Source organism: Sorex fumeus, unplaced genomic scaffold, assembly GCF_029834395.1.
Source record: "Sorex fumeus unplaced genomic scaffold, SorFum_2.1 ptg000029l, whole genome shotgun sequence".
NCBI classification, from domain to species: Eukaryota; Metazoa; Chordata; class Mammalia; order Eulipotyphla; family Soricidae; genus Sorex; species Sorex fumeus.
Genome location: NW_026606086.1, coordinates 17,745,760 through 17,766,302, shown reverse-complemented (window position 1 = coordinate 17,766,302; position 20,543 = coordinate 17,745,760). Strand labels below are relative to the sequence as shown.

The 20,543-nt window shown below is 65.0% G+C and overlaps 2 protein-coding genes across 6 annotated transcripts; both read right to left on the bottom strand.

Annotated features, from left to right (window-relative positions):
- GCGR (glucagon receptor) lies at positions 1 to 5,203 on the bottom strand. 5 transcript variants are annotated; one of them, XM_056115770.1, is made up of 14 exons: positions 5,124 to 5,203; positions 3,136 to 3,307; positions 2,969 to 3,071; positions 2,111 to 2,218; positions 1,910 to 2,031; positions 1,737 to 1,843; positions 1,492 to 1,648; positions 1,269 to 1,425; positions 1,148 to 1,208; positions 942 to 1,011; positions 774 to 862; positions 564 to 702; positions 438 to 479; positions 1 to 306 (listed from the first exon to the last, which is right to left on the bottom strand). In XM_056115770.1, the coding sequence occupies exons 2-14, from the start codon at positions 3,199 to 3,201 to the stop codon at positions 100 to 102; spliced, it is 1,428 nt and encodes a 475-aa protein (XP_055971745.1). In that variant the 5' UTR covers positions 3,202 to 3,307; positions 5,124 to 5,203; the 3' UTR covers positions 1 to 99. The 5 variants fall into 5 exon arrangements, with proteins under 5 accessions (XP_055971745.1, XP_055971746.1, XP_055971744.1 ...); XM_056115771.1 differs by lacking the exon at positions 5,124 to 5,203 and adding an exon at positions 5,065 to 5,108; XM_056115769.1 differs by lacking the exon at positions 5,124 to 5,203 and adding an exon at positions 4,422 to 4,556.
- Positions 5,204 to 16,257: 11,054 nt separating this feature from the next.
- On the bottom strand, positions 16,258 to 20,153 carry SLC25A10 (solute carrier family 25 member 10). Its single transcript, XM_056115793.1, has 11 exons — positions 19,943 to 20,153; positions 18,942 to 19,061; positions 18,509 to 18,623; positions 18,384 to 18,432; positions 18,251 to 18,292; positions 17,954 to 17,997; positions 17,815 to 17,885; positions 17,645 to 17,737; positions 17,437 to 17,514; positions 17,124 to 17,180; positions 16,258 to 16,746 (listed from the first exon to the last, which is right to left on the bottom strand). The coding sequence occupies exons 1-11, from the start codon at positions 20,033 to 20,035 to the stop codon at positions 16,645 to 16,647; spliced, it is 864 nt and encodes a 287-aa protein (XP_055971768.1). The 5' UTR covers positions 20,036 to 20,153; the 3' UTR covers positions 16,258 to 16,644.
- Positions 20,154 to 20,543: the final 390 nt, after the last annotated feature.

Genomic DNA, 20,543 nt, shown 5'->3' with positions numbered 1-20,543 from the left:
AGGAGACCTTTATTATCTGGGGTCCACAGCCGGGGCCCACCTCAGGGACAGGGACGATGGGGTGGCCACAGAGTGGGGGGCTCTGAAGCCTGGACAGCCCTAGGGGTCTCCCTGCAGTTCTGAAGGGGCCCCAGGCAGCCCTGAGCGGCTGCTGGCCAAGCAGGTCTCTGCAGAGTGGCCCTGGCTGGCCCCGCTGCGGCCGCCAGCCCCCAGCAGCAGGCTCTCGCCGGGGCGCCGCGCCTCACAGCTACCGGCCAGTGGCTGCTCCCGCCAGCGCCGCCAGCAACGCCGCAGCTCTGCCTGCACCTGAGTGGACGGAGGTGGCCAGCTCGGATGGAGGCCATAGGCCTGCAGGATCCCACGTTGCGCTCCTCAGGGAAGGGCCGAGAAGGCCGCCTGGCATTGGGGGCACCCCGCAGACCCCACCGGCCACCTACCTCCTTGTTGAGGAAGCAGTAGAGGACAGCCACCAGCAGGCCCTGCAGGGAGGACTGGTCACGTGGGGGCCAGGCCTGGGGCAGGGTGCGGGTGGGGGAGGGGTGCGGGCAGGGGAGGGGGCGCACCTGGAAGGAGCTCAGGAAGAGGTCGAAGAGCAACTTGGCGGAGCGCAGGGCGCCCTGGGCATGCTCATCTGTCACCAGGGCGAACACCACTTCGTGGACCCCCAGCAGGGGGATGAGAGTCAGGGTGGACTTGGCCAGCCTGTGGGGGCACAGCCTGAGCCTGGGGCAGTGCTCCCCTCCGCGCCCACCCCAGCTCCCCATGGTGCTCACCGGCACTTATAGTCGCTGGAGCGCATCTGGCGGGCTCGGAGCTTGGCCACGAGTGTGTGCAGGATACGGAGGAAGATGAAGAAGTTGATCTGCAGGGGCAGGAGGTCAGGGCCTGCCCCGCAGTGGCCTGGGAGGTGGGCCACCCTCACCTCCTAGCCTGCCCCTCACCAGGATGGCCAGGAAGACGGGAAGGCGCAGGATCCACCAGAGGCCCATGTTCTCGTTGCTGGTCCAGCACCTGCGAGGGTGGGGGCTCACGTGCAGGCAACTCCCCCAGCCCCCCGATTCACCTGAAGCCCAGCCCCAGCTGCCCCCCACACTGCCTAGGTCCCTCGAAGGCCACATCGGCGGCCACGTAGTCAGCACATACTCACTGGACGTTCTCGAAGAGGCACTTGGCCACAGCCCAGGGGATGACGAAGAGCATGGGGGCGCCTGCGGAGAGGCAGCATTGTGTTGCCCGCCACGCCGCCGGCCCCACCCCCCCGCACTCACCCCAGCCGATGCCCAGGTAGAGGGCCAGAGCGCTGCGCTCAGGAGTGGCCAGCCGCAGGAGGCGGTCCAGGTGCAGGCCCTCGGCCAGCAGCCAGCAGTAGTTAGACACCACGCCGTAGTGCATGAAGACGGCGGCCACGCGGCAGCCCACCACGGCCTGCAGGGGGGCAGCGCATCAGCGTGGGCTCCGCCCGCCCCACCCGGCCGGGGGCCCGCCACTCACCCCATCGCTCAGCCACACGCCCATGCTCAGGTCGTCGCCCACTGACTGGCCGTAGCGGGTCTTGAGGAGCGCGTCGATGACCAGCACGGAGCTGGCCCTGAGCACAAAGGACAGGAAGAGGTTGGCGTGGATGGAGTTCCGCGTGCAGTGCAGCTTGCTGTGGAGACAGGCGTGGGTGTCACCATGGGCCCCGCCACCCGGCCCCCGCCCTGTGTCCCGCCCCTCACCCCACACGCTGTCCCTACCTGAGGGCCAGCAGGATGAGCAGAGCCAAGAGCAGGGCGGCCAGGGAGAGGGAGTAGCCCACCGTGTACATGAGCTGGAAGCTGGCGAGCCTCCGGGCCTCCTCCCTCTGCAAGCAGGAGCTGTTCAGCTGGGCCCAGCCCGGCTGCCCCACTCTCCCCCAGGCCCCGCTCACCTGCACCTCGACCTCCTCCTCGTCCATCTGGCACTGGGAGGCATTGCGCCACGGCTGCCCGCGGGGCCCACGTGCCCACTGCCCATCTGGCCCGCACCTCTTGAAGACGAAGCGGTGCTGCACTGCGAGGACAAGCAGGGTCAGACCCCCCCTGCCCGCCGCCCACCCAGCCTGCTGACCCCCAGATGCCCCGGCCATCACCTTTGTGGTGCCAGGGCAGGTACCAGGGGCAGGAGATGTTGGCGGTGGTGTTGGGCGGCGTGTCGGGCCAGCAGGAATACTTGTCAAAGGTTCTGTTACAGACCAGGCCTGCGGTGGGGGTCAGGCACCTCAGCAGGGCCGCCACTGCCCCACTGCCCTACCCTGCCACCCCACCCCCCACCCCCCCCCCCCCACCCCCGCCCAGGACAACTCCAGCCTGGCTGGAGCTTGCTCCCTGGACAGCGTGCGCTCCAGAGTGACCTCAACCTTCCCAGGGGCCCCACCTCCACTGCCTTACCTCCTGGACCCTCTTGGGGGGGGGCGGGGCGAAGCCCATCTGTGAGGTGCTCCTGTCTAGCACCAGCTTTGACCTGACCCCGGCACCCTTGCCCCAGACAGAACTTCCCGCTTCTCCTGCCCCCTCTGTGACCCTCAGAGAGATAATGGGATCTGGATCATCTTACCCAGAACCTAACTGGGCCTGGCAAGTCACTGGTCTCTCCAGTGTTAATGGGCAGGGCTCATCAGTTTGGGGGGGGCGGGTGTCTCACTGGTGGGCGGGGCCTCACAGGGCGGGGCGGGGCGGGGCCGTGGGGCGGGGCCTGGGCGGGACCTCACTGGGCGGGTGTGTGAGCCTGTGGGCTGGGTCTCTGTCGCAGGGGGCTGTTCCTGGGGGCCGGGTGGTGGAGGCTGTTCCCGCGGGCCGGGTCGCGGGAGGGGAGGGGGTGTCGGGGGGGGGGGACGGGGGCGGGGGCCGGTCCCTGGGGTTGGTCCTGTGGGGTTGTCCCCGCGGGCCGGGTCGCGGGGGAGGGGGGGATCGAGGGGAGGGAGGTGGTCCCTGGGGCTGCCCTGGCTCACCCGTGGGCGGCGGCAGCAGGCTCAGGTTGTGCAGACACTGGTCCTCGTACAGCTTCCACTTCTCAAACAGGAAGTCGGTCACCTGCGCGGCGGGGGCCTGTGGCTGGTGTGGACAGCGGGTCAGCGGGGCGGGGGACGCAGGGGCCGGCGGGCCGGGCAGGGCTCACCTGGGAGAGCAGTGGGGGCAGCAGCAGCAGCAGCAGGGGGGGGCGGGGAGGCCAGACGGGGAGCATTCCTCTGGGCGGCCTCTCCCCACATCTGGCTGGGGCAGCTCCGCGGAAAAGGCGATCCACGGGGGTCCAGCTCCCTGGAGACAGCCAAGGGTCCCAGCGGCAGGATCTGAGGGGCGACACCCCCCGGGTGAGGGGACCTGCAGGGGGTTCTCGCCCGAGACAACCCTGCTGCCTGGGCCCATGGTCCAAAGGATGAGAGGGGGTGGGGAGAGAGGAGTGTGAGGGACCTCCAGTGTTGGGGACTGGGCCCTGGGGGGTGGAGACGGCCACCTTCTTGCTGGTTCCCAAGCCGTTTGTGGGGGCAGCAGCCTCCCGGCCACCCCTCCCTTGGGTCCTGCCCTCCTCCCCCACCTATTCTTAGCCCCTGGGAAAGTCACACTAGACCCACGGGTGCCCCATCCATCATGGTCCCTGCCCGGCTCCCAGCCCAGCCCAGCCTGCAAATGGTTGGGTGGTCCTGGTGCCCTGCCAGCCTTTCCCGTTGCCAGGCTGGACCCCTTTCACTGCTGCAGGCTGTGGTCAGGCTCCCTGGGCCCCTCGCTCCCAGGCTTCACCCAAGGGCAGCGCTGGAGGGCTGAGAACAGGGCCTAGAGCAGCAGGGGGTGGGCAGAGAAGGAGTGGCTGCAGCAGGTGGGGGGCACCCAAGTCTGATGCCCCCCAGGTGAGGACGGCCCTGGGAAGGCTGGGTCTGGGACCTGGTCACTGCTGGTCCCCAGACAGGGGCCTCAGCATGGGGTCATGGAAGGGGCAGGGCTGTGAGGGGCAGCTGTGACTGTGTCACACTGACCAGTGCAGGCCCCAGAGGGACGGCCGCGGCCGGGAGGGGTGCAGTGCTGGCCAGTCAGCAGAGGGTGCAGGCAGGAAGGACAGTGGCCGATAAGCTGTTCCCTGCATGGCCCTCAGAACAGGCTGGACGCCTGTGTGCTCCCAGAGCCTAGGGCGGCTGCCGGCCTCTGCCCCAGTGCCCCCCAGGAACAGGACCCCCACCCTGTCCTCCCTGCCAGCTGTGACACAGACCTTCAGCCACTCCAGCTGGGGATGAGGGCTGAGACCCCACCCAGGCCTTGCCTGTGCCCAAGCCACGCTGGAACGGGGCTGGGCACAACCCTGGGGTCCCGGAGGTGTCCGCAGACCCGGCTGTGTCCCTGACAACCCGGCCTCATGCCCATTACACAAGATCCTGCTCCCCATCCCCAGGTGGTATCACAGAGGCGACCCACCCGAACACACGGCCCCCAAGCCCTGGGCCTGTGGGTGTGGCCCCAGAATAGCCCATAGAGGGCAGAGTCGGGGCCGCCCGCTGTGTCTATGCTGGGGCAGTGGGGACAGTCCTCCCACAGTGCAGCAGGTGCCCCCACCCTGGGACAGGGCAGCCGGTTGTTGACCAGAGCACCCAGCCAGCCCTGCCGGGTCTGTGGGAGGAGCAGGAGCCCCAGCGGGCTGCGGCCTCGGGCCTGGGGTGCCTCTTGGCCAGCTCTTCCCACCCGGTTCGAGGGTGCCCCACGTTCCCCCGAAGTTCACGCCTCTAACCCCCTCCCCATGCAAGTGGCCAGGCAGGGGCTGGCCAGGTGGGGCTCCCGGAGTCAAGCCCCCAGGGCCATCCGGGCTTGTGGGAGGTGGGGCCTCGGGTCCCCAATCCCAGGGGCAGTGGCGGGGGCGTTTCCCTTCCTGACAGGGCCACCAGGGAAGGTCACGGCCGGCTGTTGACCCTGCCTGGACCTGTCCTGGCTCCCAGCCCCCTGCGGGGTGGGGGGTGGGGTACCCTAGCCGCGACCCCCCCCCCCGCCCCCCCTCCTCGGGAGCCAGCCGAGGGTCAGAGCCCTCGCGGCGCCTTCGCCCCAGCGCCCCTCGCCGCGCGCCCACCTCGCGCGCCCAGAGAGCCCCGCGCGGGTCCCGGTCCCGCCCGCCCCGCGTCTGCTCACCGCCTGCTCGCGCCTGTCCCCGCGGCGCTGGCCGCTGCCCGCCAACCTCCGGGAGCCTCCGAGGGGGCGGAGGCGCGGGGCGGGGCGCGCGGGGGGGGGGGGGTGCGGCAGGGGTCCGGCGCTGACCCTCCCGCGGACACGCGGCGGGACGCGCGCTCGGGAACTGGCCGGGCGCTGGACAGGTGCTGCTCCCACTCCGCCCCCGAGAGCTAAGAGGGCTGGGACACCCACGGGCGACAGACCCGAGCAGGCTGCCCACCCCCTCCCCAGCCCCCAGCCCTGTTTTCATTCCGCCATGGCCGGAGGCAAAGGCCAGAAGGCAAAGGTCAGCGCGAGTGGAAGAACTGAGGTGTCCACCCTCCCCTCTCTGCTATCGGGGCGGCCGGGCTGACCACTGCCTCTGCAGGCTCCCTCCTGCCGGACTCCTGGACTCTATGGGGTGCTGGGACCCAGCACCACTGCCTGCAAAGCAAACACCCTCCCCGCTGTCCTGTCACCCGGTCCACTCCCCCACTCCTCTGGGGGGCAGAGACAAGGAGGGTCCCGGGGAGGTGGGGCCCCTGTGATCTTTGCCTGGGGAAACCTGGGGTTCTTGCCCCAGTGCATGGGGCTGCCAGGCGCTTCCACACTCGGATCTGCAAGCGGGTGGGGCTCCCGGAGCCAAGCCCCCAGGATCATCCGGGCTGGTGGGGGATGGGAAGGTCAAGGCCCTGAGCAGGCAGAGGTGGCAGTTTCCTCCTGAGCAGGAGACTCCACAGCTGGAGGGGGGAGGGGGCAGGGCCCCTCACAGCACTGCCCGCCTTGGGGGGGTGGTGCCCACAGTCCCTCCCATCCTGTTCCCATGCTCCAGGCAGGGAAGCGGGGCACCAGACACTGGATGGGTGCTGGTGGACAAGCTGGGTACAGCAGGAAGGACCGAGAGACAGTAGGGTCAATGTGTGGCCTGAGCCCAGTGAGGAGTGGGGGGCCACTGGCTGGACCGTCCCGGTATTTACATGCTGACCGCCTGGGCTCGCGGCTTTCCCACGCACCCATCTGCTTGCTCGCCCACTCCCTCAGCACATTCCCGCCAGCCCTGGGCAAGCCCCACCATGCTGTCGGAGTGGGTACCTAGAGAGACCCAACAGGAGGCTGGTCAGGACAAGGGGATGGGGGATGCAGGATGAGGGGTTGAGAGAGAGGAGCGCTGCAGGGAGGAGCTCTTGCTGGAGTCTGTTGTTAGCCAGGGCCAACTCCCTCTTTCCTTGCACAAGGCCACGCAGCACTGCCCTCCCAGACACCTGTCCAGTCACACTGTCCTTCCGGGGTCTGTCCTGCAGTGCCGCCCTCAGACACCTGGGGTCCAGCTATCTGAGCCCACCTGCCAGGCCTGCTGACTCTGCTTTTGTCTGTGTGTGTGTGTGGCTGTAGCAGTTACATCCAACAGTGCTCAGGGCTGACTCCTGGCTCTAAGCTCAGGGATCACTCCTGTTGGGGCCAGAAAACCCTCTGGGGTGAGGGAATCAAACTCGGGTCAGCCTAGTTTGCAGCAACTGGGACCCCGGAAAAGGGGTCAGTGTCCAGTCTGTGGCCATGTGTGACAGGATGAGGCCAGCCAGCACCCATTCTCCCCTCATACCTCTAAGGCTTGGGGGCCTAGTTGGGCTGCAGTGCTGAAGCTCACTCCACCGGCACCTGCCTCCTGGCTCCGTGCAGGCACTGAGGTCTAAGGTGGGCACGGGGAGGTGGCCAGGCACACCGGGTCCAGTGCTGCACAGGAAAGCACGGGGCTAGGTGTTGCTCTCTAGAGCAGGACAACCCTGTTCTGGGCACTTGGGGGAGCCAGTCAGCCTCCCTCCTTCCCTCCTCCCATCCTTGTCCTCTCTCCCTCCCCCCTCCCCACCTCCCTCTTCCTTCTCTCTTCCCTTCCCTCCTCCCTCCCCCCTCCCTTGCCCCTTCCCTTTTTGTTGACTTGATGTCAGGAGTCACTTCTTGGGGGATGGCACTTAAGGCACTGAGGCCTCCCTGAAAGGCAATGCCCCAAGGGCATCCCCCTCTGGCAAGTGCTGAGCCACTGAGGTCCTGATTGCACTGCTGTGGCTTGAGTTCCCACCGAGGGAGCTTGGTGGCAGTGGCCTGACCCTTCTGTCCCTAGGCCCATCCTTGGAGATGAGAGGGGGCTCTGCAGTGCTGGGGATCAGGGTCCCTTGCTCCAGCCCACAGCATTGGTCAGCAGGTGGCAGGCCAGGTGAATGCCCCGTGTCTGCCCTACGAGGGCACCATGGTGTATGGCTGGCGTTTCCTGGGAGGGTCCTGGTGTCCTTCCTCGGAGACGGGCCTGTCAGCTGCTTGGGATCCTGTGCTCTGTGCCCCCCGTTGGGCCTTGACAGGTCTGCCTTCAGAGGACACTCTCGGCATGGACTGGGTGCCTTGGCAAAGGGCAGTTAGGAATCATTGCTTAAATCAACTCGCGCTTTCATTGGGTTTGGCCATATTCAGCAGTGCTCAGGACTTGCTCCTGGGTCCCTCACTCCCGCCAGGGCTCGGGGACCCTCGGGGATGCCGGATGGAGCCTGGGTGGCTGCAGACAGAGTGGCACTTGCCAACCACTCGCCGCTTGACGCTTTGACCTTTTCAGATTTGGTTTCTGGTGCAGAGGACGCGCCCTTGGAGACAGGTGGGGGCCCTTCCCCACTCTGCTCACTGCACTGTGGGGGCGGCCCTCTGCGTTCCCCGGGAGGCTGTCCACTCCCAGGGCAGCCCCACGTTCCCTCTGAGTATCCTGAGTTTGTGTCCCCAAGGGGAACTGAGTTTTCATCAAGTGTTGTCCTTTCCTTTTTTGTTTCATTTCACTCGCGGGCCTCCCTCAGACGTGCTTCCCATGGAGCAGGACCCCACGGCTCGCAGCGTGTCTCTGTGAGCTGGGCCCCACCTGAGCTGGGGGCTCTGTGTTCCCTCCCACTCCTGCTCTGGTGAGGTGCTCACACTCCTCTGCACTTCCTCCTCCTGCCCCCCTCCTTCCTTTCTTCCTTCCTTCCTTCCTTCCTTCCTTCCTTCCTTCCTTTCTCTCTCTCTCTCTCTCTCTCTCTCTCTCTCTCTCTCTCTCTCTCTCTTTCTTTTTTCTTTCTCCCGCCCAGAGATACTTAGGGCTTCCTCCTGGCTCTGTGCTCAGGAATCTCCCCTAGCAAACTTGAGGGACCACACTGGGATGCAGAGATCGAACCTGGGTCAGTGGTGTGCAAGACAAGTGCCCTCCCCACTGTAGCATCCTCAGGTCCCAGCCTTTCTGCGTCCTAAGCAGTTTGCGTGGTTGTCGTGAGGAGGATGAGGACGCAGCTTTAGTTTCTGCCGTAAATGCCTGGTCCGGCTCAGGTGCCACCCACAGGAGCCCTGGGCCTTCCTCATGGGGCGCCTCCCCGCACTCGGCTCCCTGACCGGTCAGGTGGGGCCTCTGCCTGTTTTGCATGTCTGAGCCATGTGCACCGGTGAGCGTGTGTGTGTTCATGTGTGTGAGTGCCTACAGAGGTCCATATGTGCCTACACGTGTGCCTCTGCATGCAGCCTGGCCGTCGGCCCACGGACCTCTCTGAGCGGCAAGTGCTGGGTGGATCTGAGGCTGCGGACCCCTGACTTAGGTCCGGGAGTGTGGGGGACATGCTGCCCTGGAAGTCTGGGGGGGGAGAGCCGGTTTCTGTAGAGACGGGGGTCCGCCCCCCCACGGTTCTCCTTGTGGGCCCCCATCAGACAAAGCTGTGGGGAGTGGACAGGGAGAACCAGATGAGCTGCCCCGTGCCCTGCCCATGCCCCCCGTGGGCACCCACCGGTGCTGCCTGCCCCCATACCCTGTTGGAGCCTTCCAAGTGGGCGGCAACCCAATCTGAAGGGAAACTGAGGCATGGAGGCTGAGTGGGTGGAGCCCTGTGAGCTCCCTGGGTGGGGGCAGGAGATCCGCACTCCTGTGGCTGGGGCCCCTGACACCCCTGGACAGCCTGGCCTGCAGGTGTCCTCTGTGGCATGGCCATCGCTGCCCTAGGCTCCCACCCAGCCTCTGGCGGCGCCTGGCCCACTGCCTGTCCCTCGAGCCACCATCGGGCCATTCGGCCAGGACATGTCCCTGTCCCTGGGCGTGTCCCAGGAGGCCCGTTGAGCCAGACACTCGGTGGGAAGGCGGCGGCAGGAGCAGCCCGGGGCACCAGCCTGGTCAGGGCAGGCTTGGGTCAGCTGCAGAGCAGGCAGGGGGTCACATGGGCTGCTCGGAGAGAAGTTGGAGGCAGCATGATGGGGGGGCCTGGGGTGGGCCCTAGCCCAAGGAGCCGACCACATGCGGGGACAGGCTGTGTGGCAAGGCCCTCGGGGCAGTGACACAGATGTGGGAGAGGGGGAGCCTGTCTGAGTGCCAGGGCCAGCGGCTGGCTACTGCCACACCTACTCCTCTCTGGCCTCCAAGACCCACCCTGGTGCCCACACTGCCTCCTCGGCGCTGGGCCTGAGCTGGCACAAGGGCCGGGGAAGGAGCTGCCTGGGTCTGGCCCCCTCCTGAACATTGCTGGCTGTGGCCCAGAGCCCTGCCAGGACCCCCGGGGAGGTGTGAACTCGGGGTTCTGAGCCCAGGGAGCTGGGACGCCGGCCCTCGTCAGCAGCGTGAGAGGGCAGAGGGCACCTAGGGGGCGAGGCCTGGGCCCGGGGCCATGCATGTGGAGGCAGCCGTGGAGGGGGCTTTTCCCAGCAGGAGCAGCCCCAGAGTGGAGCCCCCACCACCAGGCGCTGAGGAGGGGAGTCTTCGGGGGAGGGGGCAGAGGGAAGAGGCTGAGGGTGCAGACCAGGAGGCTCACTGAGGCTGTCTGAGCCACCACCCCCTCCAGAGTTGCCCACAGGGGTCCCCAGATCTCACCAGACGCTTCCAGAACCTTTTGGGGCCTTTGCCGCAGCCATGTTGCCGTCCCATCCCCCAGGGCTGGCCGAGGCCTGCGGGACCCCAGAGTCCAGTCTCTGCACTCTGAGACTGTCTCCCCCACACTCTGCTGACCCTCGCTTTGCAGAATGTGCCATGTCCCCTGGGCCCTGCTGACTCCCGCACCTGAGCCACCCTAGCGGGCTCTGGGTCGCTGCCAGTCGGCCCTCCCTCGGCCCAGTGCCCCACGGCTGCCACCCAGTGGTCACTGCAAGAAAAGGCTCAGGGGCTGAGCCACCCAGCCAGCAAGGGGCTGCTGTCCCATGGGCGTCCAAGCCTCACCTGGTTCCCCTTTCTCCGGCCCCCCTCCCCCGACCCCCTCCCTCGGCCCCCCTCACGCGTGCCCTCCCCATTCAATCCTCCTCAGTCACCCATACCCCCTCATTCATGCATGTCTTCACGCACATTCCTCTCATTCATGCATTTACCCCTCATTCATACATTCATTTCTTTCATTTAGTCCCCTTCATTCATTCATTCATTCATTCATTCCCTTCTCGTTCACGCATTCCCTCCCTCATTCACTCACTCCATCCTCATGCTTCCATTCCCCTTCATTCTGTATTGCCTCATTCATACATTTTCCCTCAATTATTCATTCATTCATTCCCCTCGTTCATGCATTTCCTCTCTCATTCATACATTCCCACTCATTCATTCATTTCCCCTCATGCATGCATTCCTCTTTGTTCATGCATTTCTTCGATCCCTGCATTCTGTCAACTGTGTGTTCTTCCCTCCCTCCAGGTCCCTCCTTACCTTGCTCTCTCAGCAGACTCAGTGGCTCTGTGGAGTCAGACCCTGTCTAGTAACACTGGAAGGAAAAAGTTCAGGTGGAGCCAGGCCAGGGCACCAAGGGCTGAAGATGGAAACCCGGATTCCATCCCAGGCACCCAGACGCCAGTGCAGCTGGGAGAAACAAGCAAAGCGAGCAAACTAGTGAGAATGAGGGCGAGAGAGGGCGAGAGAGAGAGAGAGAGAGAGAGAGAGAGAGAGAGAGAGAGAGAGAGAGAGAGAAAGGAGAGACAGAGTGAGAGGGAGAGGAGAGAGAGGGAGAGAAAGATGCAGAGAGGGAGAGAGTAAGAGAAAGGGAGAGAGGAGAGACAGGGAGAGGGAGAGAGGGAGAGAGGGAGAGAGAAGGAGAGAGGAAGAGAGAGGGCGAGAGAAAGGGAAAGGTAGAGATAGGGAGAGAGGGGGGAGACAGAGGAAGAGGGAGGGAGAGAGAGAGAGAGAAGCATTTGGTGACACTTGTCATGGGAGGTTTCCCTGGGGCTGCAGACAAGAGGCAGTTTCAAAACAGGACACTGTTTAGTTTGGATCACACCCAGGGATGCACAGGGCTTGCTGGGATCCCCCTTGGCGGTGCTGGGGGATGGAGCTGCGTGCCCCTGACCCACTTCCTGTGGCTTGAGCTTGGCCACTGCCCTCTTGGCGGGCTGGAATGGAGAGTTGGTTTCTCCTAGACACTGACCTCCACCCCTCCCAGAGTACAGGTCCTTGGGGACACAGTGACAATCCCAGACGCTTCCTGGGGAAGTTCTTTATCTTCATCTTCGCTGCCGGACAAGGAAGTGAGGCTCCAGAACAAGGGTCCTGGGCTGAGACGTGGGCCTTTCATGGGCCAACTCTGGTTTGCTCTCCAGCATCATGGAAGGTCCTTCAGGGGGAAAGACGAGACACATAGATAAGAGTGAAGATATTTATTTATTTTCAAATTTATATATTTTAGGGGATTCTGCTCAGGGATCACTCCTGGCAGCCCTCTGGGATCATATGGGGTGTCACAGATTGCATACGAAGCAAGCGCCCTCCTCACTGTGCTTTCTCTCAGCACCTGGACATGTTTATTAGGGAGATTTTTTACTTAGTACAGCAGGTAGGGTATTTGGGTATTTTCCTGGCACCCAGTCAACATGGGTTTGATCTCCCAAGTGCCACCAGGAGTAATTCCCGAGTGCAGAGCCAAGAGTAACCCTTGAGCATGGTGGGTGTGACACAAGAGAAAGAGAGGTGGATTTTATGCACCCATGCGTGCATGCGTGTGTGCATGTGTGTGTGATTGAAGACAGACTCTGGGTTTGGGGTGAAGACTTCTGTTTTTTGTTTGTTTGTTTGTTTTTGCTTTTTGGGTCACACCCGGTGATGCTCAGGGGTTACACCTAGCTCTGCACTCAGGAATTACTCCTGGTGGTGCTCAGGGGACCATATGGGATGCTGGGAACCGAACCTGGGTTGGCCATGTGCAAGGAAAACGCCCTCCCTGCTGTGCTATTGCCCCAGCCCCTGGGGTGAAGACTTCTGAGGTAGTGAGTGAGCTAAGGGGAGGAATATACATCAGGGGCTGACATTGGGGGTGTCAAGGGTCACGTGTGTAAAAGGACTACACACTTGCTCTTTAGTTGCCTTTATTGCAAGTCTCTAATTATGCAGTCTGGGGTGCATGTAGAAGTGAATTGTATCAGATTAAAACCACTAAATTTGCTCCAACAGCTGTCTGGAGCTGCTTTCCCCAAATCCTGACCACGTGGCATTCTGGGTGGGAGTCTCCATGTCCCTTCATTCCCCAGACATGTGAGAGGGGCCTTTCTGCCCCCTGCAGCGGATCCTCAGCTTCCCTTCCTGCGCAAACCCTGGGCTCCGCCCTGGTCTGGCAAAAACTAGAAATCTCAAGTTGTAGGAAGTTCTCAGCTGTTCCAATGCCCGCTGGTCGGGAGGTGAGCTAGGACAGCAGGTGGGGCATTTGCCCTGCTCCAGGTGCGATCCCCGGCACCGCATAAGGCCCCCGAGAACTACCAGGGTGATCCCTGAGCACCGTCAGGTGCCAACCCCCACAGCCAGGGAGAGGAACACGTTGGGAGCGCCTGCCTGGGGCTGGGTCCCGGCATCATGGGTCTCCTGAGCAACGTGGAGGCGGGCCTGGTGACCCGCAGTCCGGCAAGGATGGTACCGCACCCTCGGGGAGGCCCGAGCAAGGCTCAGAGCCTGAGCTGTGCCGGGCCACACGGGACCCACCGCAGCCACGCCTTCGCGCTCAGCCTGCGCTGCTGTGCGGTTTTCTGCGTCTCCTCGCGCACGTGCCCCAGATGACCACGCCCCTAATTTGCATAAGTGCCTAGGGGAGCCTCTCCGGCCTGGTAGGGTATTGCAATACGATTGGCTGTCCCGCGACCACGCTTATTTGCATACGCCAAAGATTGGCTGTTCCAGTTAGAGGCGTCACAGGGCATAACCAATCAGGTAGCAGAGACGGCTAAGGGGCGGGAGGCGCCCGCGCGGTCGGCGGGATCTGGGCGGGCTCTGCGCGCCGTAGCTGCCTGCACTCGTAGAGCCCTTAGTCTGCCGGGTGTGGCCCCCGGACAGGAGCGGCTGCTGCGGGAGGACCGTAGCGGCAGGGACGCTGAGGGGCAATCCTCTGTAGACTCCCGCCCCCGCTCTGCGCTGCGCTTGCGGCTTCTCTCTCCTGGACACGGGCAGCAGCAGCCTGTGCTCTCTAGGTCAGGAGTGACCGGGTGAGGGAGGGCCCCTTGTAGGGCTCCCCAGGCCAGCGGTGCGCTGATGTTACATCCAGAGCAGGGGACGACGTGCTGTGACGCTGGGGAGGACACCTCGTCTGTCCCAGAAATGGCATGCTGGTCGTGCCGGTGACACTGGACAAGGAGCCAATTCAGGTCTCTTATCAGAACATTCTAGAGCCAAGGCCGGGGCTCCGGAGCTGGGCTCCATCCCTGCACTGCACAGGCCCTAGGGCACTGCTGGGCGTAGCCCAGGGCCCTGAACCCCAGAATAAGGGCGAGGCAGTTTCCTGAGTGGAGGGCGGGTGAGGGCAGTGCAGGGCAGGGCAGGGCAGGGCAGGGCAGGGCAGGGCAGCTCGGTCCCTCCCGCCCTCTGTCCTTTCAGTTCTATGCACAGACCTTTTTCCTCAGCCTGTCTGCCAGAGCAGACTTCATGCCACATCATTCAAGGTGAGCGCCTCTCCTGGCACCAGCATCCCATCTGCCCACGTTTGCAGGTGCGGGTGGGGGGGGTGGGGAGTGGGGGGGCTGCGAGTCCACTCCAGGGGACCCTGGCGCAGTCCAGACCTCTGACAGTTTGGCTCCGTTCACAACCCAGTAATATCACTCAGTGGAAACGCCGTATTTAACTCGCCCCCTTCCTAGCTCAGGACACGAGGCCTCTCTCCAGAGAGAGTGCTGCTACAGGTGTGTGCGCGAGCTTCCGTGTGGACAGAGCCGTCCCTCACAAGTGGACGGTACTGGCCAATTTCCTAAAGTTCTCTCCACTTCCCTTTTTTTCGGTGTGCGTGCACACACACGTGGCTTCCCTGAGAGCTGCAGCCAATTGGGCCAGTGGTTGATGTGAGGCCCGAGGGCCTGGAGATGAGGTGCGGGGCTGAGCCGCTGTTTGAGGCGCCAGGCCTGCACCTGACTTGAAGGACCGTGTGACTCTGAGGGTGGGAGGTGAAACCAGGCTCAGCCTCAGGCAAGGCACATGCCCTGACTCCTGGACCACCTCTCTAACCCCACTGCATTCAGTCTTTGTTGGGCTTAGCGTCATGCCCGCTGATTCGGGGAGCTCCTCCTAGCCTGGTGTTCCTGCAGTGCTGATGGGCTCAGGGTCACTTCTGGAGAGGCTGGGACCTAGGTGGGTGCTGGGATCAAGCTTAGATTCTGCCCAAGCAAGGCATGTGCCCCAAACTACTGAAGCTCCTTCCTGGCCCACATTCTTTTTATGGGGGCACACTGAAATGAGGTCCTCAGAGCTGGGTGCTTTACCACTCAGTTTTCCCCCCAGGCCCCCGCCCCCCTTCTGGCCCTGACCATCCGCAGACAGGTGGGAGCTGTGCCCTCAGCCGCAAGCCCCACCTGCGTCGCCTTTCCCCTCCTTATCCAGGTGAGGCTGTGCAGGGGCCAACACCTGGCTTGCCTCTGCTTGCTCCTGGTGGGTTCAGTCCATTTGGACTCACCCATGGCATCAAGGGTCCTACTTGGCTCTGGCACGGGAACCGGTTTGCCCGGCACTGTTTAATTGGAAGAGGATCTTTCCCCATTGAAAAGCCACAGCAGCTCGTGGGCCTGTCTGACAACAAATCCTTATTGTGTAACTTTGTGTAAAGGTGCAAGTCTAAGAGAAAAAAGCTGCTTTGGCCCATGACCTGCTGACGCTGGCATCCTGCAGGCCCTGCACACTCCAGGGTCCAAGTGGGACATTAATCCTCCAGTTTCTTCCGGCCAATGCCCAGTGGTACGGGCCGATGGTGGGGCTGCCAGCTCTGCTCACCAGGGGCTACATTTGAGTGGCAGCTGTACGAGCCCTCTGGGACCCTCCTGGAAGGCCAGGGCCCTGTGGAGGGTGGGCGGGGGCCTCTGCCCTGGAGCTGTGGCACTCTGCCCTCTCCACAGAGGCTTTGCTGGAACCTGCAGGAGTCCAAGAGCTCAAACTGTCCCCGCCCATCCGCCCTGGCACTGTCCTGCTCCAAACTAAGCACTTCCTGGAGAGAAGGAGCCAAGTGGCCACTCTCTCTGGTCCTGCTGCCTTTCCATGATCCCCACCCTCCCTCCCACCACGGTCACTGCTTGGTTTGAAGCCCCCGAGCTGGGTACTGGCCTCCAATGCCTCTGTATGGGCTCTGCATCTGCTCTCTCTGGCTGGTTCGAGGGGGCCTGAGGCCGGCTCTGGTGCAGACCTGGGGGTCCCCACAAGGCTGCCACGGTGGGCCAAGCGCCAAGTCCTGGCTGGACTGACACTGCTGAGCCTGCGATGGCAGCACCCCGGTCACGCGTGTGTTCCCCAGAGCTGCCTGCGGCACAGGGAGGGGACACGCTCCACGGGCACCTTACCCATAGCCCCAGAAAGTGCAGACCACCCCTCACCACCAGCAGGGGCCCTGACGCAGGGGTGGCCACCAGCACCCAAAGCCCACTAGGCTCCGCCACCACTCCTCACGTGTCCCAGGAGTGGGTGTCAGCTCTGAGCACGCTGCTCACAGAGTGGCCTCGTACCCTGCCTCGGGTCCCAGAGGTTGTGGGCAAGGGCCCCTGGTCAGTGATGTGGCAGCCTGTGCCCCCAGCACATCTGGCTGGCTGTCCCTGGGCTGTGGGCAGCCCCAGGAAGGCTGGCCTGCCTTGCCTGGATTTCTCCAACAGGCTGCGGGCGAGATGGGGGTGGCCCCACTGGGTGGCCTTCAGGGAGCAGTGAGCAGCTGAACAGCGTTCCCTGCGCTTTATTAGCACCCCTGCGGGTTGGCGGGGGTCCCTGAGGGCCGCGGCCACAGCCCCACCAGTGCAGGGGGAGCTCCTTTGGCAGCGGGAACTTCGGGAGCTACTGACATGCACAGAGAGGCTGGGTCCTGTCCAGCACAACCCTCGGCGAGGCGCTGGGGCTGGCCCCAGAGGCCACGCACGTCCTGGCTGAGGTCTGGCAGAAGTGCTGGGCCTGGGAGCGGCCATCTGCGGCCCGCTCTGGCACCTGGTTCCAAAGACCGTGCTGGGGAGAGAGGGGGCAGGGGACCCGGACCTCAGACTCCAGGCTGCAGCGTCCCCGAGGAGGGCGAAGGCACGTGGGAGGCGGGAAGCGGGGCAGGAGGCCAGCGCATCAGGACGGCACGCGGACACCAAAGTGCTTGCGAAGCTGCTCCAGAAACACAAAGGTGAGCATGGTGTGGGGCATGAGGCGGATGCCAGCTGGCACGAGGCCCTGCGGAGAGTGCAAGAGTGCGCGTGCTGGTAAGTGCCCGGGAGCCCTGTCCCCTCAGCAGGGTCAGGAGGAAACCCCTTTACTATCCCCCACATCCTGAGGGCCAGCCCCTGGGGACCCTCCACCTCAAAGGGAAGCCCCGCCCCCGAAGAGGCACCCTGCCCCCAGAGGAGACCCGCAGGTTGGATGCCTAGTTCCAGGAGGGAAGCCCTGCCCCCAGGGAGGAGCCCCACCCCTGGAGAAAAGCCCCACCCAGAGGGAAGCCCGCCCCCAGAGAGGAGCCCCCCCCAGCCCCTGGAGAAAAGCCCCACCCAGGGAGAAGCCCCACCCCCGATGGGATCCTGGGAGGGACCAGCCCGGGGAAACCCCGCCCCCACCTTGTAGAAGGCCAGTGGCCCCAGCTTGGCCGTCTCCTTGGCACAGTGGAGGACGCCCTGAGGAGGAAATTGAAAGGAAATTAAGAGATCCACCCAAGTGCCCCCAACACATGAGCCATGATCTTGATGGCCCATGGCAAGGAGCTGCCTGAAGGTCAAAGGTGACGGGTCAGAAAAGGGACAACCGTGGTGAGATGGGTGTGACAGACCAGGGCAGGGGGCCCTGCCTGCTTCCCTTCCTGTCTTCTGAAAGTGGTAACTAAGGCACCAGTCATGCACAATGCAGAGAGCACCCACCCGGACATGGCCTCACCTGGTACTCGCCCTTAGAGTTCATCAGGCGGGTCTTGAGCACATCGAGGGGCTGGCACAGAACTGTGGCGCATCCACCCTGCGGGGTTTGGGGAGGACGGTCGGGGGCTCATCACCAGGGGCCTACCCACTTCACCCTTCCTAGGGACCAGCCTCGCCCTGCTGCAGCAGCATGAGTGGGCGCCCGCCTTTCAATCCCCAGTGCTCACCGCGATGAAGCTGGCGATGAAGTGTGTGAAGATGTTGTCAGACATGTATCCTGTGCTCAGCACCAGCTGCTTGGCCTGGTCATAGCAGGACAGCTGGGGAAGGGGGGGAGGTAGGGAGGAGTCAGGGTCTGCAGGATGCCCCCTGCCCCCGGGCCCCCAGGGATGCCTACCTGGCCCACGGTGACCAGCATCCCTCGGCTGGAGGCCATGGTCGCGCCAGAGAACAGCCTCTTGAGCCCCTCTGGAGGAAGAAGAGGGTGAGTGCCTCCCCCCACTCCCCAACCTCTCCTGCGGGTCTCAGCACCTCACCTTCACGGAACACACGGTACAGGCCATCCAGGGCATGGGCGTAGCTGTGGGAACAGAAGGCTGTGGGGAACAGGGCTGGACATGGTCCAGTCACCCCCCTCAGTGTTGAGCTTCAGGGGTGCGGGAGGGTGCTGGAGGGTTCCAGGGCTAGCTCCCTGCCCGCAGCCGGGCTTCTTAGCGCCAACCAGGAGGCAGGCAGGGGGCCGGGTTCCTGTGACTCCAGAACTAACATATGAATGTGTGTGTGTGTGGGGGGGCACCTCCAAAGTCCCTGCCCGGCACGTGACCATCACTTACTTTCTGCGCTGGGCTGGGGGCAGCTTCACGTCATTCTGCATCCTGAAATGAGAGTGCTGGCTCAGGGGAGCTGCACAGACCCCCACAGACCCGCCGAGCCTCTGACGGGGGTGGGGGGTGTGCCCTCACTGACCTCACATTCACCATGTCGGCAGGAGTCCCCATGAAGCCACCGATGAAGCCTGAGGGACACCAGACTGGGTGACAGGCGGTGCCCGAGCCCTGGCCCACCCATGCCCACTCGGAGCCCTGGCTCACCACTGATAGCACCCAGCAGAACCTTCTGGTGGAAGGGTAGGGGTCCCCCGCTGCCTCTGGCGAGCCGGTCCCGAGAAGTCTCGTAGATGGCGAAGCGCGTCAGGGAGTAGGTCATCTGGGGGAGGGACCTAACTCAGGGGCGCAGGTGGGGTCTCTGGGCACGTCTGCAACCTCAGCCCACTTGCCCCAGTGGGGACACAGAAGGACCCCTGCGGGACCCCAAGGGCACTCAGGCCATGGCAGCAGGCAGCGAGCCAGTGTGCAGACTCCCGAGTCTGGTTCTCACTTGCCCTGCCCGGGCCCCCTCGGGTGTCAGGTGAGGGTGGAAGAGGGCCAGCCGCGGGTCCCATGTGGGTCTGAGCTCTCACCCCATCGCCTGCCCCGCCCCCCGCCCCCCCCCCCCCGCAGGTCCCCCTGCCCGTGCCCCACGCACCTGGCGGCACAGGGAGGCGCTGAGGCCGCTGTAGAGCGCCAGGAAGCCGTCGTTGCGCACCACGCGAACGGCCATCCCCGTCATGCGTAGAGACGCCTCCTGCTGGGTCTGCAGGTGCACCTGGGGTGGAGGTCAGGACCCTCAGAGCGGGCCACCACCGACTCCCCCGCCCCATTCTGCCCTCTCCCGCCCTGATGTGAGCCGCCGCGGGGCACCAGTGTCCAGTTCACTCCGCACACCTGGAGAGGACAGTGTCACAGGACTCCCCCAGGGCCACCCCTGTCCCCACCACCTGCTGGCAGCAGGTGTCCCGCCTGGGGCCAGCCCTGAGGTAGCCTCCTCTCTTGGCCAGGGGCTCGGTCACGGGCCTCGAGGGAGGGACAGCGCAGGGCTGGGCAGCCGGCCCCGCAGGGGACTCCAGGGCAGCACCCGCAGAGCCCTCCCTGGGCCTGGGGCACCCCCCCCAGCAGACAGCCTCTGCCAGGCGGACACCCAAGTCCGCGGGGACCAGCGGGACTGGGAGAAGGTTCTGGGAGCCCGGGGGTCCTGGGTGCTAGGGGTGCAGGGTTGGGGTGGAGCTCTGGGAAACGGCAACCCCCAAGCGTTGCCTGCCGAAGTCCAGCTGCCCTGCCCAGGTGAGCTGGGGGTGGGGGCTCCCAGGGACGCCTCTCGGGCGAACTCTCCGGGGACAGCGCTTCCTTAGGAACTGCGGCGCCTGGACGCGGGCTGCCGGGCTGCTGTCCCTCCCGGGTAGCCGGCCGCGGGAAGAGACCGGGAGGGAGCGGACGGGGCGCGCGAGTGCGGGGGCCAGCATGTGCCCCCCACGCGACAGTCCCTCGGTCAGCCGGAGCGCGCGTTCCCCGGTGAGCTGGGGGAGCCGGAGGTGGCGGCAGGCCCGCCCCGGGCACAGTCTGCAGTCGGGACGGGGCAGGTGGGCAGGTGCCCCGGCGCCCCGGCCCGGCGGGACTGGCGCTGACCGGCGCGCAGGCCCGCGACCTCACCTTGAGCAGGTCCAGCGGGTGCGTGCAGCAGGCGGCCCCGCAGGAGGCCAGGCCGCCGAAGTACCAGCGCGACACGCGCACCTCGGAAGCCATGGCCCGGCTGTCCCGGCCCGAACCGGCCGCTCGGCCTTCAGCCCGGCCGCCCCGCCCCGCGCCGTCCCGCCCCGCCCCCGCGCCCGGTTCAAAGCGCCGCCCGTACCCGCGGCCGGCGCAACCAATGCGCCAGCGCGACCGGGGCCGAGGCCTGGGAACGGCGGCCCGTGTAGCCAATGGGGCTTGGAGACCGTGTCCACACAGCCAATGAGCCAGCGCGACCGGGAGGCGGGGCGCGGAGACAGTGTCCCGCACAGCCAATGAGGCAGCGTGAGCCGGAGGCGGGACCGGACGCCGTTACCCTCGCGGCCAATCCAACCGCGCGCGAGGTGGTGGGGCCGGGAAGTGGCGGTCCGAGCAGCCAATGCGCTGGCGCGGCGGGGAGGCGGGCCCCGGAGAGCCGGCCTCGCGCGGCGATTGCACCAGCACCCTGGGGAGGCGGGACCTGGAACCGGCGTCTCGCGCTGCCGATTCGTCAGCGCGACCGGGAGGCGTCGCCGTTTTAAAC